This window comes from Schistocerca cancellata, chromosome 1, assembly GCF_023864275.1.
Source record: "Schistocerca cancellata isolate TAMUIC-IGC-003103 chromosome 1, iqSchCanc2.1, whole genome shotgun sequence".
In the NCBI taxonomy this organism is placed as follows: Eukaryota; Metazoa; Arthropoda; class Insecta; order Orthoptera; family Acrididae; genus Schistocerca; species Schistocerca cancellata.
Genome location: NC_064626.1, coordinates 904,914,535 through 904,941,965, shown reverse-complemented (window position 1 = coordinate 904,941,965; position 27,431 = coordinate 904,914,535). Strand labels below are relative to the sequence as shown.

General features: G+C 44.3%; 1 protein-coding gene across 1 annotated transcript in view; it reads left to right on the top strand.

The window, feature by feature from the left end:
• LOC126113213 (uncharacterized) overlaps positions 1 to 23,696 on the top strand; it is a 50,080-nt gene extending 26,384 nt beyond the window's left edge. The window contains exons 4-6 of the mRNA XM_049915017.1: positions 8,208 to 8,344; positions 22,387 to 22,512; positions 22,606 to 23,696. Of these exons, the coding sequence (XP_049770974.1) occupies positions 8,208 to 8,344; positions 22,387 to 22,512; positions 22,606 to 23,696 (1,354 nt within the window). The remainder of the gene's footprint in view (positions 1 to 8,207; positions 8,345 to 22,386; positions 22,513 to 22,605) is intronic.
• The last annotated feature ends 3,735 nt before the right edge of the window (positions 23,697 to 27,431 follow it).

Here is a 27,431-nt window from a genome sequence, read left to right as displayed (position 1 = left end):
GATATTATTCATCTTAAAGAAGACTAGCACTTACACCCTGGCTATTAGCAACAGATACGCTCGTATTAGCGTTGTATTTCAATGGTTGCTACGCCCCAGATGTTTCCAGATGTCTGTTGTGCCGTGTATGAAACAATCAAGTATTTTAGTACAGTGATCACAAGGAAGATAATGTCTATAACGTGAGATTAATGTAAAGTAAAAAATATACATACGACCCGTCACATAAGCTATGGTACTTCATAAAATGTGTTACATGGTTTGTTTGGAAGCAGACAGTATGATCGAAGGAAAAAAAAAGCTTTATTCACTCAGTCATTACTGTACTTGATTGGACGAGACAGATGAATACATGAACGTCCATGGTAGTTGAGCAGATCTGGCAAAAACCTTACGGCACATATTCCGCCTTAAGGGATACGTAAGGTGCACATGTGGAAGACGCCCTGCGTCTGGGGGGGTGGGTGGGTGGTAAGGGGGGGGGGGGAGGCGTTACGGCCAGTCTTTAAAAACCTCGATATCCACGGGACGTTAAACCCTAATCTTCTTTCTTCCTTCTCACGGCCAAAGTTCCGAATGAATCATAGGAGAGTAGAAAAAGAACGTGTGGTCGGATCGGAAGCCAGCCTCCAAGAGAGCGAAGCGTCTTTCCTCGGTCCTCGGCTGCCCACATCCGAGGTCCCACGCGAGCCTCTACTACGCTTCTATTGGTCGAGGGTTGAGACCGACGCTTCCCAGGTCGTCCATCCGTAAGCAGTCCTTACCGTGAGAGCCGCGCTCAGCCCAGCGTCACCAGCTGGGAAGGTGGACAGGGACAGGCTGCGAGAGTGATCTCTCAACAAGCACCAGACTCCAGTCACAGAAATTAAGTCAGAGTAAAGAATTTTAAAGATCGTTCCTGCTCCCTCCAACCAAACAGCAACTGCATTTTACGTATAAATATTCTATAACAATAGTGACACACCTGTAGTATAATTACAGCTACGTTTTACGTGAGACAAGAGAATGATCAGGTGTTCTGAATATTTTTAGGTTCACATTCATCAGTATCATGGAGGTTACTTTCAACGAAATTTCTTGTGCTGTTCCTTTTTTACAAAAAGAACCGAAAAGCTTACGCCTTGTCGCTCCGGTCATGGCCGACAGAAGCATGTGGTATATTTACCGGTCTATCTCATGTCCTTTGAAAGCTTCGGCAGTGTCCTAGAAAGGAAAGTTCTCTTTGTTCGACATTTTGTACTGTGAATGTCTGGGAACTCAAAAGCACCTTTGATGTCAATATTATTCTACCAGCAATATTACATTCTGGCCTGATCACTTAATCTCTCAGGCAACTCCAGTTCAATAATAAAAATAGTCTACTCGCAGAAAACAGAGTACAGCGATAACGCATGCTCGCTGTGCTGCACGTACGAGTGCAAACTGAACACGATTGAATGCTTTTCTCCATATCGCACCCAGCGTTTACACTAGACAGAATGCTCGTTCACTGACGCTCGTTTGCTTGTGCTAGCTCTTTTTAAACCAGGCTTTGCAGTAACTTTTCACACAGTTTGCATTAAAAGCTCAATGTTCGAATTTAAAAAAAAAATATCTTGAATGGAAACTGTCTAGTTGGATGTACGCTATTGATTCTACACTGCTGGCCATTAAAATTGCGGCAGTGAGAAGGATAGAGAATAACACTTTACTCGTTGTGCGGGTACAGTATAGTAGGAAGAACACAAGATTAAATTTTCTAGGTGTTTTGGCGGTAAACAGAATGGGAAACGTAGTACATAGAACTGCCACTTCTGGAGGTAACGATGACGCTAACCCGGCTGGGCATTACTAGGAACTGAGCGTGGATGACAGACACGGGTACATCATACCATGCTACTTCAGCTCCGTGCTAGAGTTCATGAATCGTGGTGACTGGCGGGTGGTGACGTGCCCGTCTCTCGGCAACCCTTGACCAGATGTTTCCAGTGCGTGAGAGATCTGGAGAACGTGTTAGTCAGGACAACAGTCGAAGAACCCCTGTACTCCAAAGGGTGCCGGGTGTGTGGTTGGGATCAAAGTCGTGGAAATACACTACTGGCTATTAAAATTGCTACACCACGAAGACGACGTGCTACAGACGCGAAATTTAACAGACAGGAAGAAGATGCTGTTCTATGCAAATGATTAGCTTTTCAGAGCATTCACACAAGGTTGGCGCCGGTGGCGACACCTACAACGTGCTGACATGAGGAAAGTTTCCAACCGGTTTCTCATACACAAACAGCAGTTGACCGGCGATGCCAGGTGAAACGTTGTTGTGATGCCTCGTGTAAGGAGGAGAAATGCGTACCACCACGATTCCGACTTTGATAAAGGTCGGATTGTAGCCTATCGCGATTGCGGTTTATCGTATCGCGACATTCCTGCTCGCGTCGGTCGAGATCCAATGACTGTTAGCAGAATATGGAATCGGTGGGTACAGGAGGGTAATACGGAACGCTGTGCTGGATCCCAACGGCCTCGTATCACTAGCAGCCGAGATGACAGGCATCTTAACCGCATGGCTGTGATGGATCGTGCAGCCACGTCTCGATCCCTGAGTCAACAGATGGGGACGTTTGCAAGACAACAACCATCTGCTCGAACAGTTCGACGACGTTTGCAGCAGCATGGACTATCAGCTCGGAGACCACAGCTGCGGTTACCCTTGACGCTGCATATCAGACAGGAGCGCCTGTGATGGTGTACTCAACAACGAACCTGGGTGCACGAATGGCAAAACGTCATTGTTTCGGATGAATCCAGGTTCTGTTTACAGCATCATGATAGTCGCATCCGTGTTTGGCGACATCGCGGTGAATGCACATTGGAAGGGTGTATTCGTCATCGCCATCCTGGAGTATCACCTGGCGTGATGGTATGGGCTGCCATTGGTTACACGTCTCGGTCACCTCTTGTTCGCATTGACAGCACATTCAACAGTGGACGCTACATTTCAGATGTGTTACGACCCGTGGCTCTACCCTTCATTGGATCCCTGCGAAACCCTGCATTTAAGCAGGATAATGCACGACCGCATGTTGCAGGTCCTGTACGGGTCTTTCTGGATACAGAAAATGTTCGACTGCTGCCCTGGCCAGCACATTCTCCAGGTCTCTCACCAATTGAAAACGTCTGGTCAATGGTGGCCGAGCAAGTGGCTCGTCACAATACGCCAGTCACTACTCCTGATGAACTGTGGTATCGTGTTGAAGCAGCATGCGCAGCTGTACCTGTACATGCCATCCAAGCTCTGTTTGACTCAATGCCCAGGCGTATCATGGCCGTTATTACGTGCAGAGGTGGTTGATCTGGGTACTGATTTCTCATGGTTTACGCACCCACATTGCGTCAAAATGTAATCACATGTCAGTTCTAGTATAATATATTTGTCCAATGAATAAACGTTTGTCATCTGCATTTATTCTTGGTGTAGCAATTTTAATGGCCAGTAGTGTACTATTGCCAGGTAAGAATGACTTTTACTTACTACAGTACATGACTTAGTGAGGCAAACACGCCTCTCACCCTCTGTTGTCCCTGGCTGGTGCTGATGAACGGGCAGCGGCTTCCACCCCGCCTATTGAGGTAGTACACAACGTTGCTGATAGATGGCACGTAGTCAGCCGGCAGACTTCAGAGGCCACGGACGTTGATGTAAAGACAGGTGCGCGCTGCTCTTCTCGGCGTCGCGCAGTGCGCACGGCCCTTCGCTCCACTCTCGTCGCCATGACAGTGATCGAACACAGGTGTGCCCGGAGTATGATTCGCTGCCCTCTCGCAGGAGTCAGTCGCCGGCTGGCACTGTGGTGCAGACTCGCTAGGAACTCAGCATCGGAAGCACTCAGCGCTGGCAGCAGGCGCAGTCCGTCCTCGAATCCATGGCTGCTGGTGACGATGCCAAGTCGTTCACTGTTCGGCGTGGCTCTGACGTCAAGTTGGTGCTGCTGGTTTCCGGCAATGAAAAGTGATTCTCTGCCTCAAAATTCAGACTTATCTATATACCTTTTGCACTCGTTTGTTTCACTAAAACCCGGCACCTAGTCACGTCGCCCATAACACGAGACTTTCCCTAGTGTGGTGACATCACCCCGTTGGTTACAAGATTACCACTGTGGGATACGGTTTAGTGCTGCACTTAGCTGTCCTGTCTTCGCACCTTAACTCTCATAAGTGTCAAGCTTGCTCTCCAAAATTGGTTCAAATGGCTCTAAGCACTATGGGACTTAACATCTAAAGTCATCAGTCCCCTAGGCTAAGTACTACTTAAACCTAACTAACCTTATGACATCACAACACATCCATGCCCGAGGCAGGATTCGAACCTGCGACCGTAGCAGCAGCGCGGTTCCTGACTGAAGCGCCCAGAACCGCTCGGTCACAGCGGCCGGCGTCGCTTGCTCTCCAAACTACCATCTGTGAGAAGCAGTGGACATTGCTTTGTGAACACAGTGGTAACCCATACAAACACATTATTACTGGATTCGTATGGTGATGAAAAATGTAATATGGTAACGTTCGTTCTCCTCAGAGCCTCCGCAGAGATTCCTCCGTAGTGCTGCTGCATACAGAACCTGGAATCGTCGGAGAAGACGAAGTAATAGAACTCCTGTGTCCAGTGTCTGGCACACACCGCTGCTGCGTCAACTGAAGTCACCCATATGTCTGTTGTGTTCTAGATGTCCGTACTGCCTGCCTCGATAATTGACCTGCTGCAAAGAAGCCCGTTTCCTGCCTCAATGTACGTGAAATGGTTGAATAGTCCTGTGCACCGGAGTGAAAAATTGCTTGTGCGCTAGTCGCAGGGCTACTGACATTGTACACGAAGTTAAGTAGAGCTCTTATGAGTATATCGACTCCACAGTCGCATGAGAGTTGTGTGATTCTGATCAACATGAGCAGCAATAATGTTAAATGATAAACTGCATTCTGGATAGGTCGCCTGCTGCTGTCGTATTGGCATACGCTGGCAGATGGTTCGTTGGTTGATTCGGGGAGGGGATCAGACAGCGAGGTCATCGGTGCCATTGGATAGGGAAGGACAGGGAAGGAAGTCGGCCGTGCATCCCAGCATTTACTTGCAGCGATTTAGGGAAATCACGGAGAACGTAAATCAGGATGGCCGGACGCGGGTTTGAACCGTCGTCTTCCCGAATGCCAGTCCGATGAACTAACCATGCTAGCAGATTTTTAAATTTCCAGAAGGCTTTCGACGCCGTCCCTCACAAGCGTCTTCTAACCAAACTGGGTGGCTACGGAGTATCTTAAGTCCCATAGTGCTCAGAGCCAGAGCTACGGAGTATCGCTTCATTTGTGCGACCCGGATTCGTGCTTTTCTGTCAGAAATGTCACAGTTCGTAGTAATAGACGGAAAGTAATCGAGTAAAACAGAAGTAGTATCCGGCGTTCCGCAAGGAAGTATTATAGGCCCTCTGTTGTTCCTGATCTATATTAACGACATATGTGACAATCTGAGTAGCTGTCTTAGATTGTTTGCAGATGATGCTGTCATTTACCGTCTTGTAAAGTCATCAGATGATCAAAACGACTTGCAAAACGATTTAGATAAGTGGCAATTGACCCTGAATAAGGAAAACTGTGAAGTTATTCATATGAGTACTACACTCCTGGAAATTGAAATAAGAACACCGTGAATTCATTGTCCCAGGAAGGGGAAACTTTATTGACACATTCCTGGGGTCAGATACATCACATGATCACACTGACAGAACCACAGGCACATAGACACAGGCAACAGAGCATGCACAATGTCGGCACTAGTACAGTGTATATCCACCTTTCGCAGCAATGCAGGCTGCTATTCTCCCATGGAGACGATCGTAGAGATGCCGGATGTAGTCCTGTGGAACGGCTTGCCATGCCATTTCCACCTGGCGCCTCAGTTGGACCAGCGTTCGTGCTGGACGTGCAGACCGCGTGAGACGACGCTTCATCCAGTCCCAAACATGCTCAATGGGGGACAGATCCGGAGATCTTGCTGGCCAGGGTAGTTGACTTACACCTTCTAGAGCACGTTGGGTGGCACGGGATACATGCGGACGTGCATTGTCCTGTTGGAACAGCAAGTTCCCTTGCCGGTCTAGGAATGGTAGAACGATGGGTTCGATGACGGTTTGGATGTACCGTGCACTATTCAGTGTCCCCTCGACGATCACCAGTGGTGTACGGCCAGTGTAGGAGATCGCTCCCCACACCATGATGCCGGGTGTTGGCCCTGTGTGCCTCGGTCGTATGCAGTGCTGATTGTGGCGCTCACCTGCACGGCGCCAAACACGCATACGACCATCATTGGCACCAAGGCAGAAGCGACTCTCATCGCTGAAGACGACACGTCTCCATTCGTCCCTCCATTCACGCCTGTCGCGACACCACTGGAGGCGGGCTGCACGATGTTGGGGCGTGAGCGGAAGACGGCCTAACGGTGTGCGGGACCGTAGCCCAGCTTCATGGAGACGGTTGCGGAAGTCGCGGTGCGGTCCCCTACGGCACTGCGTAGGATCCTACGGTCTTGGCGTGCATCCGTGCGTCGCTGCGGTCCGGTCCCAGGTCGACGGGCACGTGCACCTTCCGCCGACCACTGGCGACAACATCGATGTACTGTGGAGACCTCACGCCCCACGTGTTGAGCAATTCGGCGGTACGTCCACCCGGCCTCCCGCATGCCCACTATACGCCCTCGCTCAAAGTCCGTCAACTGCACATACGGTTCACGCCCACGCTGTCGCGGCATGCTACCAGTGTTAAAGACTGCGATGGAGCTCCGTATGCCACGGCAAACTGGCTGACACTGACGGCGGCGGTGCACAAATGCTGCGCAGCTAGCGCCATTCGACGGCCAACACCGCGGCTCCTGGTGTGTCCGCTGTGCCGTGCGTGTGATCATTGCTTGTACAGCCCTCTCGCAGTGTCCGGAGCAAGTATGGTGGGTCTGACACACCGGTGTCAATGTGTTCTTTTTTCCATTTCCAGGAGTGTAGAAGAAATCAGCTAAATTTCGATTACGCGATAAGTCACACAAATCTGAAGGCTGTACGTTCAACTAAATACTTAGGGATTACCATTAAAAATAACCTAAATTGGAACGATCACATAGATAATATTGTGGGTAGAGCAAACCAAAGACTGCGATTCATTGGCAGAACACTTAGAAGGTGCAACAGGTCTACCAAAGAGACTGCTTACACTACGCTTGTCCGCCCTATTCTGGAGTATTGCCGCGCGGTGTGGGATCTGCAACAGGTGGGACTGACGGATGAAATCGAAAAAGTACAAAGAAGGGCAGCTCGTTTTGTATTATTGCGAAATAGGGGAGATAGTGCCACAGATATGATACGTGAACTGGAGTGGCAATCATTAAAACGGAGGCGTTTTTCGTTGCAACGGGATCTTCTCATGAAATTTCAATCATCAGTTTTCTCCTCCGGCCGGCCGAGGTGGCCGAGCGGTTCTAGGCGCTACAGTCCGGAACCGCGCGACCGCTACGGTCACAGGTTCGAATTCTGCCTCGGGCATGGATGTGTGTGATGTCCTTAGGTTAGTTAGGTTAAAGTAGTTCTAAGTTCTAGGGGACTGATGACCTCAGAAGTCAAGTCCCATAGTGCTCAGAGCCATTTGAACCTTTTTTTGCTCCTCCGATTGCGAAAACATTCTGTTGGCACCCACCTACATAGGGAGAAATGATCATCACGATAAAATAAGAGAAATCAGGGCTCGCACAGAAAAATTTAAGTGCTGGTTTTTCCCGCGTGCCGTTCGAGAGTGGAACGGTAGAGAGACAGCTTGACGGTGGTTCATTGAACCCTCTGCCAGGCACTTTATTGTGAATAGCAGAGTAATCACGTAGATGTAGACGTAGAGATGTCTTTTTTTCCTTACACGACGTTTAATATCGACTTCTCAAAAATAAGGAATATTCAAATACGATTTAAGAATGAATAATCCACTGTGTAATGCCTCCTTACACACGCAATGGAGATGGCTTTAAATCTACCAGTTTTGTGGGCTGTACCGAAACCAAAAGGCAACACAAAGTCCTGCATGATCTTGTTGAAAGATTTTCATATCAAAGCGTGTAGTACACTTCATGACAATTTGATGTTTGTTGCCGCCTATATTGTGGTGCAATTTTAGTGATCAGCGTGTACAGTTGCTGTGGTGTTTTCCAGCGGCTCGGGCCACGGCAGCAGCAGCGGCAACTGCTCGGCGTGCCGCATCAGCCGGCCATACCAACCCGTCAGCGGTGTCGGAGATGCGGCCGAGTCCGCAGCAGCCACCTCGCCGGAGCCGCAGCCTCAACCCTCTGGTACCGTATACCTGTCTTCCTTACCGAGCACGCAAGCGCGATCGCAAGCGACGCATTAACTCTTTTGTTTTTCGTCCACATTATGCTCCAGATGCATTTGTTACCAGTATTCGATATCAATCATTCAGACTCTTACGCTTTCATTAAAGAGATCCAACCACACCTCCTACGCTATCCAACTGATCTTCGTTCACTCACGTTCTTTCCTAAGCGTATACAACACAACATCTTATGTCATCGAACAACCTGTGGGTTATAGACTTCAGCATTCATCTTTACTTAATTCTGCCAGCAATCTTCAGTCTTCTTCCGTACGCTCATGCTCGGAGACGGTGCGTTGTAGGACTATAGTTGTATACATCTTAAGGCTGAGGAGTACTCTTGTGTCCATGCCCCCTTACAGATAAATAAATAAATTTGTTTTTGGGTATGTACCGCCTTGAGCAAATACAGTTTTCTACTTTTCATCCGAGACGTTTCAGTGGAGTTACAGCATCATCAGCGGACTTTTTTAAATTTTCTTTCTGTTAAATAACAGGAAAATTGTTCTTTACTATCTGCACATACAGAATTACAATTTTTAATAAAACTACTCCGCAAATTTGAAAACGAACAACATTTTTAATATGTACCTTGTTACCACATGCTGTGGTTTTTGTAGTTTTCTCTATTTATCGTCCTAGCATATTTTCTTTCACAGTTTTTCGTCTGGAACCACAGAGAACTTAATGTAGAAAAATTATTTACGTAGGAAATTTAGGTTGAGAATGTTAGGTTATTCTCGTTAACTTTATTTTGTGTTTGTGTGTTGATTGCTTGGATCGTCTGACAGTTCTTTGAGTGCAGAGAACAGAGTTCTATTTCAGAGAGATGTGTATTATTTCGACTACACATTTCTCTGAAATGGTACTCTGTTCACTGCTCTCAAAGAATTGTCAGACGACTCAAGGCTAAAAGCACACATGCATTAACCAACAAAATCTCCATGCACTAACTCCCACACTCGCTTACTTATTCACAGCGTGAAACCAAAACAAGATTCAAAACTCCTGCCCAGAACATATTCAACTGTTCAGCATCTCGTTTTCGTACCTTCTAACACCGACACAGAGCATTTTTAAAATTGCAGTTTCACAGTGAAGATAATCATAAGAGATTCACAAAACAATATTAAAGTGCCTTACATGCTAGTTCGGAATAGAATACTAGTAATCACAATCGTTAAAATTCAATATACAAAAAATCTGCGAATTCCATAAAAAGCTTGCCTGTTATAAGACAAACACCTAAAGTAGTACTTCAATATTATGTCTTGGCAACAATATGAAGAAGGAAACTTCAAAAAATCACAAGTGGCATTATTGTATTTCACTTAATAATTACCCTTTTCACAGATTAATGACATTTAACAAAGCCTTAATGTCTGATTCAGCCGGCTGGAGTGGTCGAGCGGTTCTAGGCGCTACAGTCTGGAACCGCGCGACCACTACGGTCGCAGGTTCGAATCCTGCCTCGGGCATGGACGTGTGTGGTGTCCTTAGGTTAGTTAGGTTTAAGTAGTTCTAAGTTCTAGGGGACTGATGACCTCAGAAGTTAAGTCCTATAGTGCTCAGAACCATTTGAACCATTTATCTGATTCATGGACAGAAAGAAAAATAGCCAGAACAGTCCAAATTTATACTGTCACTTTGCTACGCTTGTTGCTCCAAAACTCTTACATACGAACAGACAAATGTTCAGTTACGCTAATATGCAAAACCCAATATATAACAGAAAGGTGGTTTTCACTGTTACATACAGATTTAGTCGATTTCAGATCCACTTCAAATTGAAAAACAATTGGGCGGAAAAGCAATTACAGTTTTCAGACAAATACAAAAAAAGAAAGAATAACCGGAGAGAATCCTAAATCATGTCAGTCAGGATCACTGTATACAGAACATTATTATCAGTCCAAGAGGTACTATATTTCTCCTGGCTATTTCCTGGCGCCTTTTACCAAACTCTACATAATGCCAGTATAGCAAAGACTGCAACTCAGCTTTTAAATTACATGAAAGAGAGCAATCCCGCGCCCAGAAAAACTACTAACATTTGTTACTGAGAGAAAATATCGTATATTTTTGAAAGACAGTTTGAGAACACAAAAAAACTGAAAAGAATACAATAACAACAGATAGTGAAGATATTCAAGGCGATGAATCAACAATTGTTTTGAATTTTTAATGAAAACCATAAAGAAGTAGGAAGCTACCTACATGTAACCAGTATTAAGTGGAAAAAGGAGAATCAGCAGTATCATCACACTGAAAGCTAACAACCAAAACAACTATGCATATACACTGACACACTGTAACTGAAACAGTAGAAATAAAATTACAGACAAGATCCATTTCAACATATGAGAAGACGTTGTAGAATATGTAGTGACAATATGACGTATTGACAAAGCTTATAAATGTAGCAATTTGGTACAGAAGTATGCTTCAGAACTCAGTGGTCACGTATTTGGCAATTAAACTGTCAGAATTGTAGGAGGTGTAATGACTAGTAAAACTTTTGGCGTAACATACCAAAAATATATCAGTGGATGGAAATACAAAACTGACCATTACACACTAATGACGCTTCGAAAGTAAATACTTGTCTCATAAAGAAGGAAACGTATGGTTATAACAAGGACTGACAGCAGCAGGTTACGTGCATAAACAGCAACAGCACAAAACCAAATATTTTTGGAACACACTGAATATATTTCAGATCAAAGATGTCACACATGATTACAGGCACAAACCACTCCCTACCGTAAAACCTCACCCCTCCCCTCAAATAAAGCTCTTTTTTGTGTTCTAAGTAGCCAAAAATACGACCAAGTAAACGGGTTAACTATTTCTACGAAGCAGCAAGACCAATAACTAAAATTAAGCAGAGAGTTTTTTTACTTTCTCCGTTCAAAATATGCCATTCTCAAACAATTTTCAGTTTTCTCTTGTTTCATATCGTCTGTGCTGTGTTATTTTCCGTTTGATGGTAGTTATTAAGCAAAATGTTGAAATGGTGAAGATTGTTCAGCCAACGGATTTTCATAATCTTACTACTGAAAGGCACAGGATTCTATGAGAAGAAACCTTATCACTGCCCGCAATGAGATGAAGAATTAATGCAATTGCTGCTTAGAAATTGACAAATGATGTTGGTTTGGAGAAATAGGAAGAGCAGTTAGGAAGTCTGTAGGTTGCAGCAGTTTCTCTGACAATGAGTTTTGGAGTTGTTATAGATTCAGTTAGTCTTCCAACTTACTGCATGTGTTTACAAGAATATTTTCGAAAAATTGAAATATTAAACCTGTGAAATAAAGAAAGTGTCGTTAGAGAGAACTTGCAGTCAGAGCGTGAGGAGATGAGGGGAATTAAACTACAACAAACCTTGCAAACAGCAACGGATGCACAAGGCCGAGTCAAACTATACTCGACTTCGTAAGGATGGCTTCCATGTTCGTAGTGCCAGAGTGTTCACGAATATCTCACCTACGTAGCGTTTACACGCACTGGACGAAGGGGTATCATGGATGGGAGGTAAACTGAAAGAGTCTGGGTTCCAGATTTAATGTCGAGTCTGATACGAGATACTTTTACCACTGGGTAGATCGTAAAAACCGCCAGAGCCCCTCATTCCAGTAGAGTTTTGAAGGACTTATGTTGTGGGGGCAAGTGAACGTTAGTGGACCGTTCATATATTTTCTTGGGCAGTTCCAAAATGAAATCAGGAATTACTACATTTTGTTACATTATTCTGAAGTCACTGGCAAATTATTTTTGTTTGTGTAGTGTTCAAAAAAAGTTTTTCACCATCTGCATATCTGCGAACGTGTGTACCCTTAGGTTCAAGGAGAGCAGGGAATGAAAAAGGCACTCTGTTCGAGAAATCTGGTGAATCAAATTCTGACGGTGGTGACATTTACTACCACGTTGCTCCACCCTATACATTGTACAATGCATAGGACCTCTTTGTCATGATGTTCACAAGCTGGTCGAGATGTTCTATTCTTCGACTGCGGCCGTTCTGAAGTCATGCAGTGTGTGAGGAGGATACCTGCGACAATGGAATACAAGTTTCAACTGTTCCCAACCATAATCAATTTAATTCTTATCAGCAGTTACCCTATGCGACTCTATTCGCTTAATTCCTACCTTGGAGGATGATATTCACTAGTGGTGTGGAGTACTAGTTCAATATCGTCTGGAAATGTTGACTGAAGGGCTTCACAGTGCGTTGGAGTATCCTGCCCCGATAAGGTACGGCGCTCAAATGATCATCTATAGTAATGACAGGCGTCCGATATCCCTACATGATGATGAACCAACTTTCTGCTGAACCAGTGGCACAGCTTGCCTGAGGCGTGCACTGGTACCTAGCCAATCGCTGCGCTACTTGACAGTGCAGAAAACCCAACGTCTTCGAGCCAGGTTCCATATCACGTGTTCGTTCTCTCACCTGCTTGGCACTCCACGGTGTAGGATGTTTTGCACGGCGGCTGTTCGTAATGGGGGTCTAGACGCCAAATTTATCGTACGGAGTCAGTTGCATACTGTCTGGGTCTACACAGTCCTCCCAGTTCCCTTCTAAAGGCGCAGTTGGTTGATTTGGGAAGTGGACCAAGTTGCGAGGTCATCGGTCCCATCGGATTAGGGAAGGCTGGGGAAGGAAATCGGTGGTGTGCTTTAAACGGAACCGTCCCGGCATTTGCCTGAAGGGAGGGAATCATGGTGAACCTAAAACAGGATGGCCGTACGCGGGACTGAACCGTCGTCCTCCCGAATGCGAGTCCAGTGTGCTAACCACTGCGCCACCTCGCTCGGTGCAGGGTGCAGTTCTGTTGCATTCTACTCGAGATACCTAAATGCTGTGACTTGTAGGTAGCGGCCATCAGCTGGTGTCGTTGAAGAGGAGGGACCACTACGAGCCAGTTCGGCGTGCAACCATCTTGCCATAAAGTAACAATGCGTGCACGATCTAACTTCGGAATGACCCTTTCAGGGTTTGTTGACAGACTGCGAGCCTCATTGCCCCGTTGACGATTCTAGGCAGAACACACTCTACTGAAATGCATTGAGAAAGCAGATTTACTTCTAGCTCTATTACACAGATGGCTGTGTGTAGTACCTTCACTCGGTTAGAGGAGTACTGAAACAGAGGTTTCCGAAAAGAAAAGCAGGCAAATTATACAAGACATGACGTTTGAGTCCCAAGTGAATCCAAAATCACTCCACAGTATCACACGAAGAGAATTCGTGTTAAGATTTTTTACTCTAATTACTTGGTAGAATGGCGACGTTTAATTTGACGACTCTTTTGGAGTCTCATGACTCATCAACATATTAGAGATATAAATCGCTCATAGATCAAAGGAAGGCCATGGATGGGATGAACTTCGTGAAAATGAAGAAAACGGAACTCTTTGTGGAGTAATTTAGGATATTTCATATTCTCAATACGATTAGTACTCATAAGGATGCAATCATTCATTCGAAACGAAACATGTCATTCATTAAAGTTTTTCTGTGTTCTTTTTAATTTTATTGTTTTTCGAGTGACCTACACACGTTAAGAAGAATGTACTGAAAATGAAAGGCATGTGTTTTTTACCCCGTCTCTCGATTATGTGCAACAAGGAATGTATAAAAGTGTTGAATTACCATGTTTTATGAATGTTCACTATGCTTTGTGCTAGTTGGTTTATCGCAAACGTGTCTGTACGTGTACAGTTAATTTGACGAAAGGCACTTCATATCCTTTTGTACTTTTATTGGCGTAATGTGAATCTTTGTAAATTTTACTAGTCACCATCAGTATATTTTAAAGTGACAATTCGAATTACTATACGGACTTACGCTAGGAATCAATTACCTATTGGCTTGCCGACCAAAGTAAAAATCGAATGCACCTGCTTTTGCTTGTTGGCTTTAGATTTGGCCAGAAAGAAATCAGGGCGGTAATATTGACACATCGTATGAATTACCACAAAAATAAATAGCTGTTTCCAAGCGACCTAAGAGAAAAACATAGGTTTCCACAGAAACTCTGTACGTCACCTCTCCTTAAGAGAAGATCCCCGGATGGAATTAAACTATTCAGGCCTCTCTTATAAAATAAGAGGACAGAGAATAATTGTTCATTGTGGTTTAGTCTCTCTGGTATTCTAGAACAGAAGTGAGCAGCTGTCATTTCACTGGATAGTCTTGCTTATTAAAAGTAGCCCACACACGTTTATGAGAAAACAGAATTGGTCATTAATTTCGCCATAAGGGCACGGTTCATGAATGAATAAAACACGAAGCCACACATTTCAGAAAATACAGTGAAGTCGACTGTCTCCTTCAGTGTAGAGTAAGGTAATAAAGAGCTGCTTAATAAGAAATGAAGTCCGCCGCTCGTGGTCTCGCGGTAGCATTCTCGCTTCCCGAGCACGGGGTCCCGGGTTCGATTCCCGGCGGGGTCAGGGATTTTCACCTGCCTCGAGATGACTGGGTGTTTGTGTTGTCCTCATCATTTCATCATCATCCAGGAAAGTGGCGAAATTGGACTGAGCAAAGATTGGGTAATTGTACGGGCGCTGATAACCACGCAGTTGAGCGCCCCACAAACCAAACATCATCATCACATCATCATCAATAAGAAATGAAGTTGCAGGAGCCACTGTCAGTGAGGCATCACCACCAATATCGCAGGTGGGTAAACAGAGCAGATGATTAGTCAGTCTGTTCGATAGTGTACTCTCAAGTTTACTAACAAAATCACATTTTGATACCAAAGCACTCCATATTTCAGGGTTTAGATGTCACAAATTAAACGGTATTCACTGGGCCGTGTGGTAATAGTAACGACGAGACATAACACTTTTTTGTACTAGGAAACCTTCACTGAATTCTATGATAATATACTTCTTTAATACCAATGGCCTTGCTGCAGTGGTAACACCGATTCCCGTCAGATCACCGAAGCGCTGTCGGTCTGGGCTAGCACTTGGATGGATGACCATCCGGTCTGCCGAGCGCTGTCGCCAAGCGGGGTGCACTCACCCCTTGTGAGGCAAACTGAGGAGCTAATTGATTGAGAAGTAGCGGCTCCGGTCTCGGAAACTGACATACGGTCGGGAGAACGCTGTGCTGACCACATGCACCGCCATATCCGCATCCAGTGACGCCTGTGGGCTGACAGCACTTGGATGGGTGACCATCCGGTCTGCCGAGCGCTGTCGCCAAGCGGGGCGCACTCACCCCTTGTGAGGCAAACTGAGGAGCTAATTGATTGAGAAGTAGCGGCTCCGGTCTCGGAAACTGACATACGGTCGGGAGAACGCTGTGCTGACCACATGCACCGCCATATCCGCATCCAGTGACGCCTGTGGGCTGAGGATGACACGGCGGCCAGTTGGTACCGTAGGGCCTTCGTGGCCTGTGCGGGAGGAGTTTAGGAGTTTTTGGTTTATACTACTTTATTGCGAAAATGTGCATACTTCCAGACCATCAACGGGAAGTAAAATAAAATGTGTATGTGGGAATGATCATAGCGATTTAGGTAGAAGTAAATGTTTAAGCCAATGCGTCAAAAGGAAAGCACATTCGTCTGAAACCATCTCCTTGCTCGGTTAATCGGCGATCAACCCACTGTGGTCAGCATAATCTACCAATCGATGCATTTATAAAATCCACTGCATTTTCATGTGCTCCGTAGCCATTATGTTTGAGATACCGATATAATTATATATTTAAGAGATACGCACAATTTAAATAGAGAAAACGCACGTAACGTGGCCTGATTTTAACTATACGTATTTTTGAGAGTCATTTAATTACAAAAGTTGTCTCTCTTATAATTTACAGTTGAAGTAACCTACTTTAGTTCTGTAAGGCCTATGGCAGCGAGAGAGGCCTCGCATTTACAATTTACGTTCCCCGTAGTTTTTCTAAGTTGATCATCTAATTGTTGAAGTGGCTTTCAAGGAATTCCATGGACGAAAACTATCATCATAAATGTTAATGTGGGGCAACACTGAAGACAGCACAATGGAAGAAAGAAACAGGCTTATGGCATTGCTAATAGGCAGCTCCCTAGGGGTTGTTCGTCAGCTGCGTGAGAAATAACCTCTTCGCAAGACGGGAAATAACAGACTTAGAACCTAGGATGGTAGTTAAAGGTAGACTCATGGGATATTACATTCCAGAAACCGTTAGGAAATTCACTAATTCGAGATCCACGGCGTCAAGCACGTGCCAGAACATCAAATTTCAGGCTTTTCTTTCACCACGGATAGCACAGTGGCCGACGGCCTTCACTTAACGACCGAGAGCAGAGGCGTTTGCGTAGAATTGTCAGCGGTCACAGACAAGCAACATTGCGTGAGATAAAATCAGAAATAAATATGGGATGTACGACGAACGTGTCCGACGAGAGTGCCTTTCCTAACAGCGCGACATCTCCTGCAGCGACCCTCCTAGGCTCGTGACCATATTGGCTGGACCCTAGAGGACTGGAAAACTGTGGCCTCGTCAGATGAGCCCCGATTGCAGTTGGTAAGAACGAAGTTGTGAACAAGGCACTGTGCAAGATGGTGGTGGCTCCTTAGTGGTGTGGGCTGTGCTTAACTGGAATGGACTGGTCCAACTAAACCCATCATTGATGGAAATGATTATGTTCGGCTACTTGGAGGCCATTTCCAGCAATTAATGGACTTCATGTTCCCAAACAGTGATGGAATTTCCATGGATGACAATGCGCCATGTCACTGGGCTACAATTGTTCGCGTTTTGTTTGAAAAATATTCTGGACAGTTCGAGAGAATGATATGGTCGTCCGGTTTGAATCTCATCGAACATTTATGGGACATAATCTAGAGGTAAGACCGTACACAAAATCCTGCACTGGTATCACGTTCACAATATTGGACGGCTACAGAGGCAGCAGGGCTCAATATAGCGTACCAGGGAGCTTAAAGGTGCAAAAGATTTGTACTTTGGAGTTGTTGTTGTTGTTGTTGTTGTTGTCTTCAGTCCTGAGACTGGTTTGATGCAGCTCTCCATGCTACTCTATCCTGTGCAAGCTTCTTCATCTCCCAGTACTTACTGCAACCTACATCCTTCTGAATCTGCTTAGTGTAGTCATCTCTTGGTCTCCCTCTACGATTTTAACCCTCCACACTGCCCTCCAATGCTAAATTTGTGATCCCTTGATGCCTCAGAACATGTCCTGCAAACCGGTCCCTTCTTCTTGTCAAGTTGAGCCACAAACTCCTCTTCTCCCCAATTCTATTCAGTACCTCCTCATTAGTTATGTGTTCTACCCATCTAAACCTTCAGCATTCTTCTGTAGCACCACATTTCGAAAGCTTCGATTCTCTTCTTGTCCAAACTATTTATCGTCCATGTTTCACTTCCATACATGGCTACACTCCGTACTAATACTTTCAGGAACGACTTTCTGACATTTAAATCTATACTCGATGTTATCAAATTTCTTTTCTTCAGAAACGGTTTCCTTGCCATTGCCAGTATACATTTTATATCCTCTCTACTTCGACCATCATTAGTTATTTTGCTCCCCAAATAGCAAAACTCCTTTACTACTTTAAATGTCTCATTGCCTAATACAATTCCCTCAGCATCACCCGACATAATTCGACTACATTCCATTATCCTCGTTTTGCTTTTGTTGATGTTCATCTTATATCCTCCTTTCAAGACACTGTCCATTCCGTCCAACTGCTCTTCCAAGTCCTTTGCTGCCTCTGACAGAATTACAATGTCATCGGCGAACCTCAACGTTTTTATTTCTTCTCCAAGGACTTTAATACCTACTCCGAATTTTTTTTTGTTTCCTTTACTGCTTGCTCAATATACAGATTGAATAACATCGGGGACAGGCTACAACCCTGTCTCACTCCCTTCCCGACCGCTGCTTCCCTTTCATGCCCCTCGACTCTTATAACTGCTATCTGGTTTTTGTACAAACTGTAAATAGCCTTTCGCTCCCTGTATTTTACCCCTGCCACCTTTAGAATTTGAAAGAGAGTATTCCAGTCAACATTGTCAAAAGCTTTCTCTAAGTCTACAAATGCTAGAAATGTAGGTTTGCCTTTCCTTAATCTATTTTCTGAGATAAGTCGTAGGGTCAGTATTGCCTCACGGGTTCCAACATTTCTGCGGAATCGAAACTGATCTTCGCCGAGGTCGGCTTCTATCAGTTTTTCCATTCGTCTGTAAAGAATTCGCGTTAGTATTTTGCAGCTGCGACTTATTAAACTGATAGTTCGGTAATTCTCACATCTGTCAACACCTGTTTTCTTTGGGATTGGAATTATTATATTCTTCTTGAAGTCTGAGGGTATTTCGCCTGTCTCATACATCTTGCTCACCAGATGGTAGAGTTTTGTCAGGACTGGCTCTCCCAAGGCCGTCAGTAGTTCCAATGGAATTTTGTCTACTCCCGGGACCTAGTTTCGACTTAGGTCTTTCAGTACTCTGTCAAACTCATCACGCAGTATCTTATCTCCAATTTCATGTCCTGCCAACCGGCCCCTTCTTCCATAATATTGTCCTCAAGTACATCGCCCTTGTGTAGACCCTCTATATACTCTTCCCACCTTTCTGCTTTCCCTTCTTTGCTTAGAACTGAGTTTCCATCTGAGCTCTTGATATTCATGCAAGTGGCTCTCTTTTCTCCAAAGGTCTCTTTAATTTCTCTATCTTACCCCTAGTGAGATAAGCCTCTACATCCTTACATTTGTCCTCTAGCCATCCCTGCTTAGCCATTTTGCACTTCCTGTCGATCTCATTTTTGAGACGTTTGTATTCCTTTTTGCCTGCTTCATTTACTGCATTTTTATATTTTCTCCTTTCATCAATTAAATTCAATATTTCTTCTGTTACCCAAGGATTTCTACTCGCTCTCGTCTTTTTACCTACTTGATCCTCTGCTGTCTTCACTACTTCATACCTCAGAGCTACCCATTCTTCTTCTAGTGTATTTCTTTCCCCCATTCCTGTCAATTGTTCCCTTATGCTCTCCCTGAAACTCTGTATAACCTCTGGTTTAGTCAGTTTATCCAGGTCCCATCTCCTCAAATTCCTACCTTTTTGCAGTTTCTTCAGTTTTAATCTACAGTTCATAACCAATAGATTGTGGTCAGAATCCACATCTGCCCCAGGAAATGTCTTACAATTTAAAACCTGGTTTCGAAATCTTTGTCTTACCATTATATAATCTATCTGATACCTTCTAGAATCTCAAGGATTCTTCCATGTATACAACATTCTTTTATGATTCTTGAACCAAGTGTTAGCTATGATTAAGTTATGCTCTGTGCAAAATTCTACCAGACGGCTTCCTCTTTCATTTCTCTCCCCCAATCCATATTCACCCACTATGTTTCCTTCTCTCCCTTTTCCTACTCTCGAATTCCAGTCACCCATGACTATTAAATTTTCGTCTCCCTTCACTATCTGAATAATTTCTTTTATCTCATCATAGATTTCATCAATTTCTTCATCATCTGCAGAGCTAGTTGGCATATAAACTGGTGCTGCTGTAGTAGGCATGGGCTTCGTGTCTATCTTGGCCACAATAATGCGTTCACTATGCTGTTGGTAGTAGCTTACCCGCATTCCTATTTTTTTTTTATTAATTATTAAACCTACTCCTGCATTACCCCTATTTGATTTTGAATTTATAACCCTGTATTCACCTGACCAAAAGTCTTGTTCCTCCTGGCACCGAACTTCACTAATTCCCACTATATCTAACTTCAACCTATCCATTTCCATTTTTAAATTTTCTAACCTACCTGCCCAATTAAGGGACCTGACATTCCACGCTCCGATCCGTAGAACGCCAGTTTTCTTTCTCCTTATAACGACGTCCTCTTGAGTAGTCCCCGCCCGGAGATTCGAATGGGGGACTGTTTTACCTCCGGAATATTTTACCCAAGAGGACGCCATCATCATTTAACCATACAGTAAAGCTGCATGCCCTCGGGAAAAGTTACGGCTGTAGTTTCTCCTTGCTTTCAGCCGTTCGCAGTACCAGCACAGCAAGGCCGTTTTGGTTAGTGTTGCAAGGCCAGATCAGTCAATCATCCAGACTGTTGCCCCTGCAACTACTGAAAAGGCTGCTGCCCCTCTTCAGGAACCACACGTTTGTCTGGCCTCTCAACAGATACCCCTCCGTTGTGGTTGCACCTACGGTACGCTGAGGCACGCAAGCCTCCCCACCAACGGCAAGGTCCATGGTTCATGGGGGTAGGACTTTGGAGTAACTAGTTTTAATCCTAGAATAAAGATTAGTAGAAGGCTGGGATTATACCTTCAGCAAGATTGCAGTTAATATCTCATCTACTCTTCTCACTACGTATTCCAACTTCTCACTACGTATCATGGTCGAACTGATGGCGTTATTCTCTACATACGACCCATTTTAGACAATTTCTCCGAGGGAATGTAAAGAATTTTCTGAATCGTTTGGATGATAATATAATTACACTGTTTGTGTATTTTTGCACGTGAACACTGTTCTTACTGAAAATCCTCACAAAAACCACTGTGTGAAAAAATTATTGCAGGTTATGCTGCTGGTCTTCATTTTTATTAGGTTGTGTTCAAGGAAGATTGCAGTTAATGTCTCATCTACTCTTCTCACTACGTATTCCAACTTCTCACTAGGTGTCATGGTCGAACTGTTTTGCAGTTACCAAAATATTTCCTGAAAAGACTAATACTGCATCTGGACGTCACGTCTACTGTTTGTCTAAGGAGAACATGAACGGCTTTAGTAAAAGGAGCATAACCCTCGTAAGTGATAGTTGTCTTGTATCAGCCTGTGAGCAGATCACTGATACTGATATCAAATCGCTGGAGTTTAACATACGATACTCAATAGAACCAGAATTCTAACGATTTTTCTATATTTTTAAAGGCATGTCATTATGTTTTCCCCGAACACAGATAAATAACACATTCTTACAATCGATTGCATTTACAGAATTAACCATGCAGGCCAGTTAATGTGAATTTTCTCCTGGCAGCTCGCACGTCAAATGATTTGCAGCAGTAACGATGAACAATGCACACATTAAGACTGTTTCAGAAGGTTTTTCTAACTTACACATTTCGTTAACTGATTCTTCCGTCGCTTCTCGGAAGAACAACGGAATTATAAATGAAAAGCGCAATACTATGCATGTTTATTTAGCTAAAGGGTTTTCGGCTTACAAGGCCACAATCCGAAAACTGTCTAACCAATTAAATTAATCCTGTAGAACATACACAATATTCTGCGTTTCATTTATGCTTATATATTTTCATGGGCCTTTGCGACCGTACAAAATGTAAATGCTTACCAAGTTTCTAGCCGGCCTGTGTGACCGAGCGGTTCTAGGCGCTTCAGTCGGAACCGCGGGACCGCAACGGTCGCAGGTTCAAATCCTGCCTCGGGCATGGATGTGTATGATGTCCATCGGTTAGTTAGGTTTAAGTAGTTCTAAGTTCTAGGGGACTGATGACCTCAGATGTTAAGTCCCATAGTGCTCAGAGCCATTTGAACCATTTTTAAACCAAGTTTCTAAGCCACGCCATTTTCCCCCAGAACTTATCCATGTAAACATTTCGATCCTAATAGATAAAATCTTCTTGAGTATAACTAACATTCAGTCAACCAAAATATTGACGTGTTACCGAAAGCTTTGTGTGAAGAAGATTTGGTTCAAAATGATTCAAATGGCTCAGAGCATTATGCGACTTAACTTCTGAGGTCATCAGTCGCCTAGAACTTGGAACTAATTAAACCTAACCAACCTAGGACATCACACACATCCATGCCCGAGGGAGAAGAAGATTTGGAATCGCAATGACATGGTCTAACAAATCACAAGTGAATGTCACGAAGTTTCATATCACGTCAGTCTCTCATATCACGTCAATCTCACGAAATCTCTCATTAAAAGTCATTAAGTTAAATATCAAGTACTAAGAGAAATTTGTTTACGGTTTCAGAGGAGACGGGTCGCGGCTACAGCTCCTACCACGGGCCGTACTACATGCACGCCGAAGACCGCTACCATGTCGGCGCCGCCGGCAAGCTGATAGACGGCAAGATTATCGTCGGTGGCCGTGGCGGAAGTAATAGCGGAGGAGGAGGCGGTGGGGGTGGTGGAGGCGGCGGCGGTGGTGGTGGTGGGGGTACCGTAAGCGGCGTGGTGGCCGCCGACGGAGGCGGTGCTGGAGGCGGTGCGGTCAGTTCCGGATACCAGTACTTCCCGCCGTACAGCGACGCATCGCCGGGGTTCGCGCTCGGTTCCTCAGACTCGGCGTCCTCGCAGCAGGTCAGCTACGACTCCGACTCTACCAAGGATTCGTACCAGGCGGATGCGGACATGTACGGGATGCCCGCAGCGGCCGCCGACGCTGGCGGGGACATGATGGGTGCCTCGCAAATGGACGACATGCCGGCCGGAGGTGGCTACGACTACTCGCCGCCCAAGCAGCCGTTCGGCCTGCGGGAGCAGAGCTCGGCCAACAGCATGTCGGCCGGCGACAGCGACAGTGGCGGCGACCAGCAGTACAGGGGCCCCGTCTACCCATACCAGTCGTATCCCGAGTCCTACCCGGAGGAGTACTCGTACTACTCGCACCACGGGGCCGGCGACGACGGCGGAGGCGACGACGAACCTGAGGACAGTTATATGCCGCCCGAGAAGCCGAAGGGCAAGAAGAAGCCGTCGGCGCCGCCCCCACCTCCTCCAGCACACCCGCCTCCTCCCGAGTACCTACCACCGTACGCGCCGAAGAAGAAGCCGCCACCGTACGGCGGTCACGGTGACGAAGATGACGACAGCTACGTGCCCTACCCTCCGCACGACGGGGGCGACGATGACATGGACGACGGTGACGACCAGCACCACATGCCGCCAGCGCGACCGCCGCCCCCGCCGCCTCCACCTCCTCCGGACATGGGCCACCACGGGTACTACCTGCCGCCGCCACCCGATCACCACGACGAACCGGAGGAGCCGCCGGAGTACGAAGAGCACCATCCGAAAGACGAGGACGAGGACAGCAGACTGAACAAGCGGCCCTACAGCTACTACGGCATCGGTCGCAAGCTGTGGTACATCCCGCTCTATTTCTGTGTCTACTTCATCTTCTACGTGACAGCGCTCATCATCAAATCTATCGCGAGGCACAAGATCCGCTACCCGCTGACCCACAGCTGGAACAAGAGGTCAGTAGCGGAGGCGGCAGGCGTGGCGCTGGTCGAGTCTGTGCAAAGAGCGCTGCGAGACGCTGCCTCCAAATACCAATGAGCTGCTTCAAATCTCAGTATGAACGAACTGAACTACCCAGCTCTAGCTCCGCTCTACTTCCATCGTGGTTATCGTCTGCGAATAAGACGCGGCCAGTTCAAGAGCGAATGATGTTTTGGAGGTCCTACGAAAAATGTGAGAGCAGAGTTCGAGTACGACAATTCTGATTTAAACAGGAGTCGTATTTATCATATTTTCCTTCTCTTCCAGTACAAGAAAAAATTACAGAATCCTATGGTGATGAATTTTATTCATTCTATGAGGTGAACCCGAACTAAATCGACAAAATTTCGTAGGTTGTTCAGAGATACTTTTTGATTATTTTGATATGAGGCTTCCTTAGTCTCCTGCGGCTCGAAAGAGAGTAATTGCGTTTCTTTTCATTTCTTACTCTAATTTATCTTAGTTTATGCACTGCACTGAAAATATCTACATAAAAGTGCAACAGTTCAGATAGTTCCATTCACACGCGGCATCTGGTGTTGACAACAATAATTGCCACTGTGCTCTTCACCCTCAAGCTTTTATTCAGTATTGTTTCCGGTTTGTTTTCTGGCTGTAGCTGCTGACGTTAACAGTGATGCACAGCAGTATTTGTAGTTTACCGATTCAGAATTGGCTGACATATATCTCGTGTATGAAAATGCGACGGAACAGCGCCATGATTATATTATGACGAGTTGTTCCCACAGTGACTGCACCAATATCACGAAACTTTTACATCTGAATGTTGTTTTATTGCTCAGTGCTTCGTATCCAATGTTTTGGTAACTGCGTATTACAGGCTTTTTTGCTGTTTCGACAATATCTTCGCAGAAACAAAGGTAACTGTGAAAAAATTAAATATTATCTGAAGCTGTGGGTTGCCCTGTGGGTTGCTTACATCAAAATACTCAGAAAATATTCCATTACCAACCTAAGAAATTTTTCTCGGTGTTGTTGAGATTCACCACGAATTTTCCCTTTTCTTTCTTTTACCGCTGAAACCCGACCTTTCTTGTAATGCCCCGTGACGATTTCATCGGTGTTAGGCTATTATGTTTTATCGTTGTTATAATTTTCATGATGCTTTTGTTCAAAACCAGCGCGAACCGTTTGCCATGTTTGGCAAGTCCGTATCTGGGGCGTGCTTTTTTGACTTGCTTCCTCGACAAGTTTCCCGGTTTGAGTCGCAGCCCAGCACAAAGTTATCAAACGGCGCTCGTAAATAACGCACCATCAACATTCCAGTATGAGGCAGTTCTATATTTCTCATTGCATACACCTATAATCAGTCTGTTATTATGGTAAAGGTTCCGAATATATTTCTAACCACCACTATTCTGTTTCATTTCTTATCTGACTACAATCTTTTTACTATTGTTTTGCCATGAGGTGGCCTGTTTCTTCATTTCTATTTTTTTATATTACACAACTTAAACTTCGTAGTTCACAACCTATGCTTTCGGTATCGTAATTCTGGTCGATTTTGTACAGCAGTGGCTTCTGCTGTTAGTGTACTTTGAGTTCTCGTCCTCTGAGAAACGTTAACAAAGACCGTTGTGTCTTCTCTTCCCTCTACTGTTTAAGTTCCGGGCAGCCTTCACAGAACATGCCATGGCTGTATCAGAACCGATTGGTACGGCAGGATGGTTCTGTATGGCCTGAAGCAAGTTCTTGACTCCAGTCATTCCGAAGTATGTGGTGTCAGAGTCTACCAGTACTTCACGGGCTGTCTCTTAAGCCTCTCTGACGCTTGTGCATCACTTCCATGAGTATTGAATCCAATACGTGAAGTTGGCGCGTTACTGGAAAAGCGGACGTTTCTAGAGAGATGTTTTTCCTGCAAAAAGCTTATTTCCCAGATTTGCGCATGCTTCAAATTTTGGAGAATACATTAGAGTGCTATCAAAATTTTGTTTAATTTCCGCTTTATGTTTTGTGCTAAAAGAGCTCTATTTTAAATACTGGAACTTCAGTTAGGAGTATAGTAACATTTGCACGTTCGACGGTTTGTATCGACACATGATTTATCTTATGTTTAAGGGAAACCTTGAACTTGTACGGATAGCAAAGAGTTGCTCACTGTTATTTTCATTTTTGATTTGTATCATTTCCGTTGTATATAATTTCATATGTATCACTTCATTTATTTATTTATTTATGTGAATAAATCAGTCAAACACACAATGTGAGTTTCATTCACACACCTAAGTTATTGTCTTCATATCGATATGAAATTGTTTATTAACTGCATCCTTTGGGAAAGTTTTTAGAACGTTGCATCTTATGTAAGAAATTGTTAAAGAAAAAATGAATCTAACGCTGAATTTTTTTATTACTAGCCTGCAACAAAAATTACGTGAAACAATTATTGCTACTACTAGCTGTAACTAGTGAAGTATCTATTCGCTTATTTTAATTACTAATTTCAAGCTATTCACTCTCATATTCAAATGAAACATGTACAGTGATATTGTATTTTGTCGAATCATTGCGCTGAACACTGTCGATAGTTTCTCTGTGGCAAAATATATAATATGTTTCATATAGCGCCCGCAAACTACACCTAATAATCACAGAACCACTGAAGGCGACGCATTAAACGAATTATTCCTTGGAACTAACCTGCAATGAACTGCACAATGCCTTACTAATTATTATTAATATATGTCTCGTCACAGAATTCGAAAATATCCAAAATGGCTAATCCTAATGAGGTATACATTCCATTTATCAGTGATCTGAGTCTGCGGATAGAACATGAGGTTGAAACGATGTTAATTTTTTTAGTATAGAACCCAGGAAAACTTTGATATTGGTAGAGTTTTCTGTTGATAGGATATACTGTTATTGAATGTAGAACAGTATCCATTGTTGAACTTAAATTAATACATGTTGTATGGAACTGACTGAGAACACAGAGTATGATTTAAATTTATGAGGCAACTTTCAACGCTTCAGTCACTTTTTACTAATATTTGGTCGCACTAAGCGTTTCAGCTACATGCTGCCATCATTAGATGCATTATAGTTGCATGTACGTTACATTATTCCGAAGTACGATGAGGATTATTTGCTAAATGTACCAGCAACGTTGTCCACCGAAAATTAAACATTTTTGCCGGAAATTTATTTGCCTGGCCAACAGAACCAGTAATAAACACATCATTTAGCACATTAAGATGTTCACATTCCAACGACACTTAACTGGAAGCATGTGGCCGAAACGCCTCTTGCTAATAAACACTAGTATAAAGTGACTGTAGCAGTAAAAATCACTTCATAAATTTAAAATGTATTCGGTGACGCCAATCAATTCCTTACAACGTGTATAAATTCAACTTAAACAATATTGTTCTGTATTCACTGACAATGTATCCTAGCAACGGAAACCTCTACTAAAGGCAAAATTTTCACGGATTTATATTAATAAAATAGCGGCGTTTCAGCCTCGTGTACTACCCGCAGACTCAAATCAGTGGTAAATGGAATGCGTCGCTTATTACGATTATCCATTTGGATATTTTCGAAAGCTGTGTCAATACATATATTAAAAATAATTATTACAAGTAGCTATTACAAGTAACTGCAGTTAGTCACATTATTAAATATTCGTTTATTTTCCTTAGTAATATGGAGTCATTTTATGCTTTTCGTAGAAGTGGATTACATTATGATTCTACGGTATTGTTCATTATTTCGTAAACATTTGAGGTTCCCGTGGTGTCTTACATTATACATTATCCGAGAATC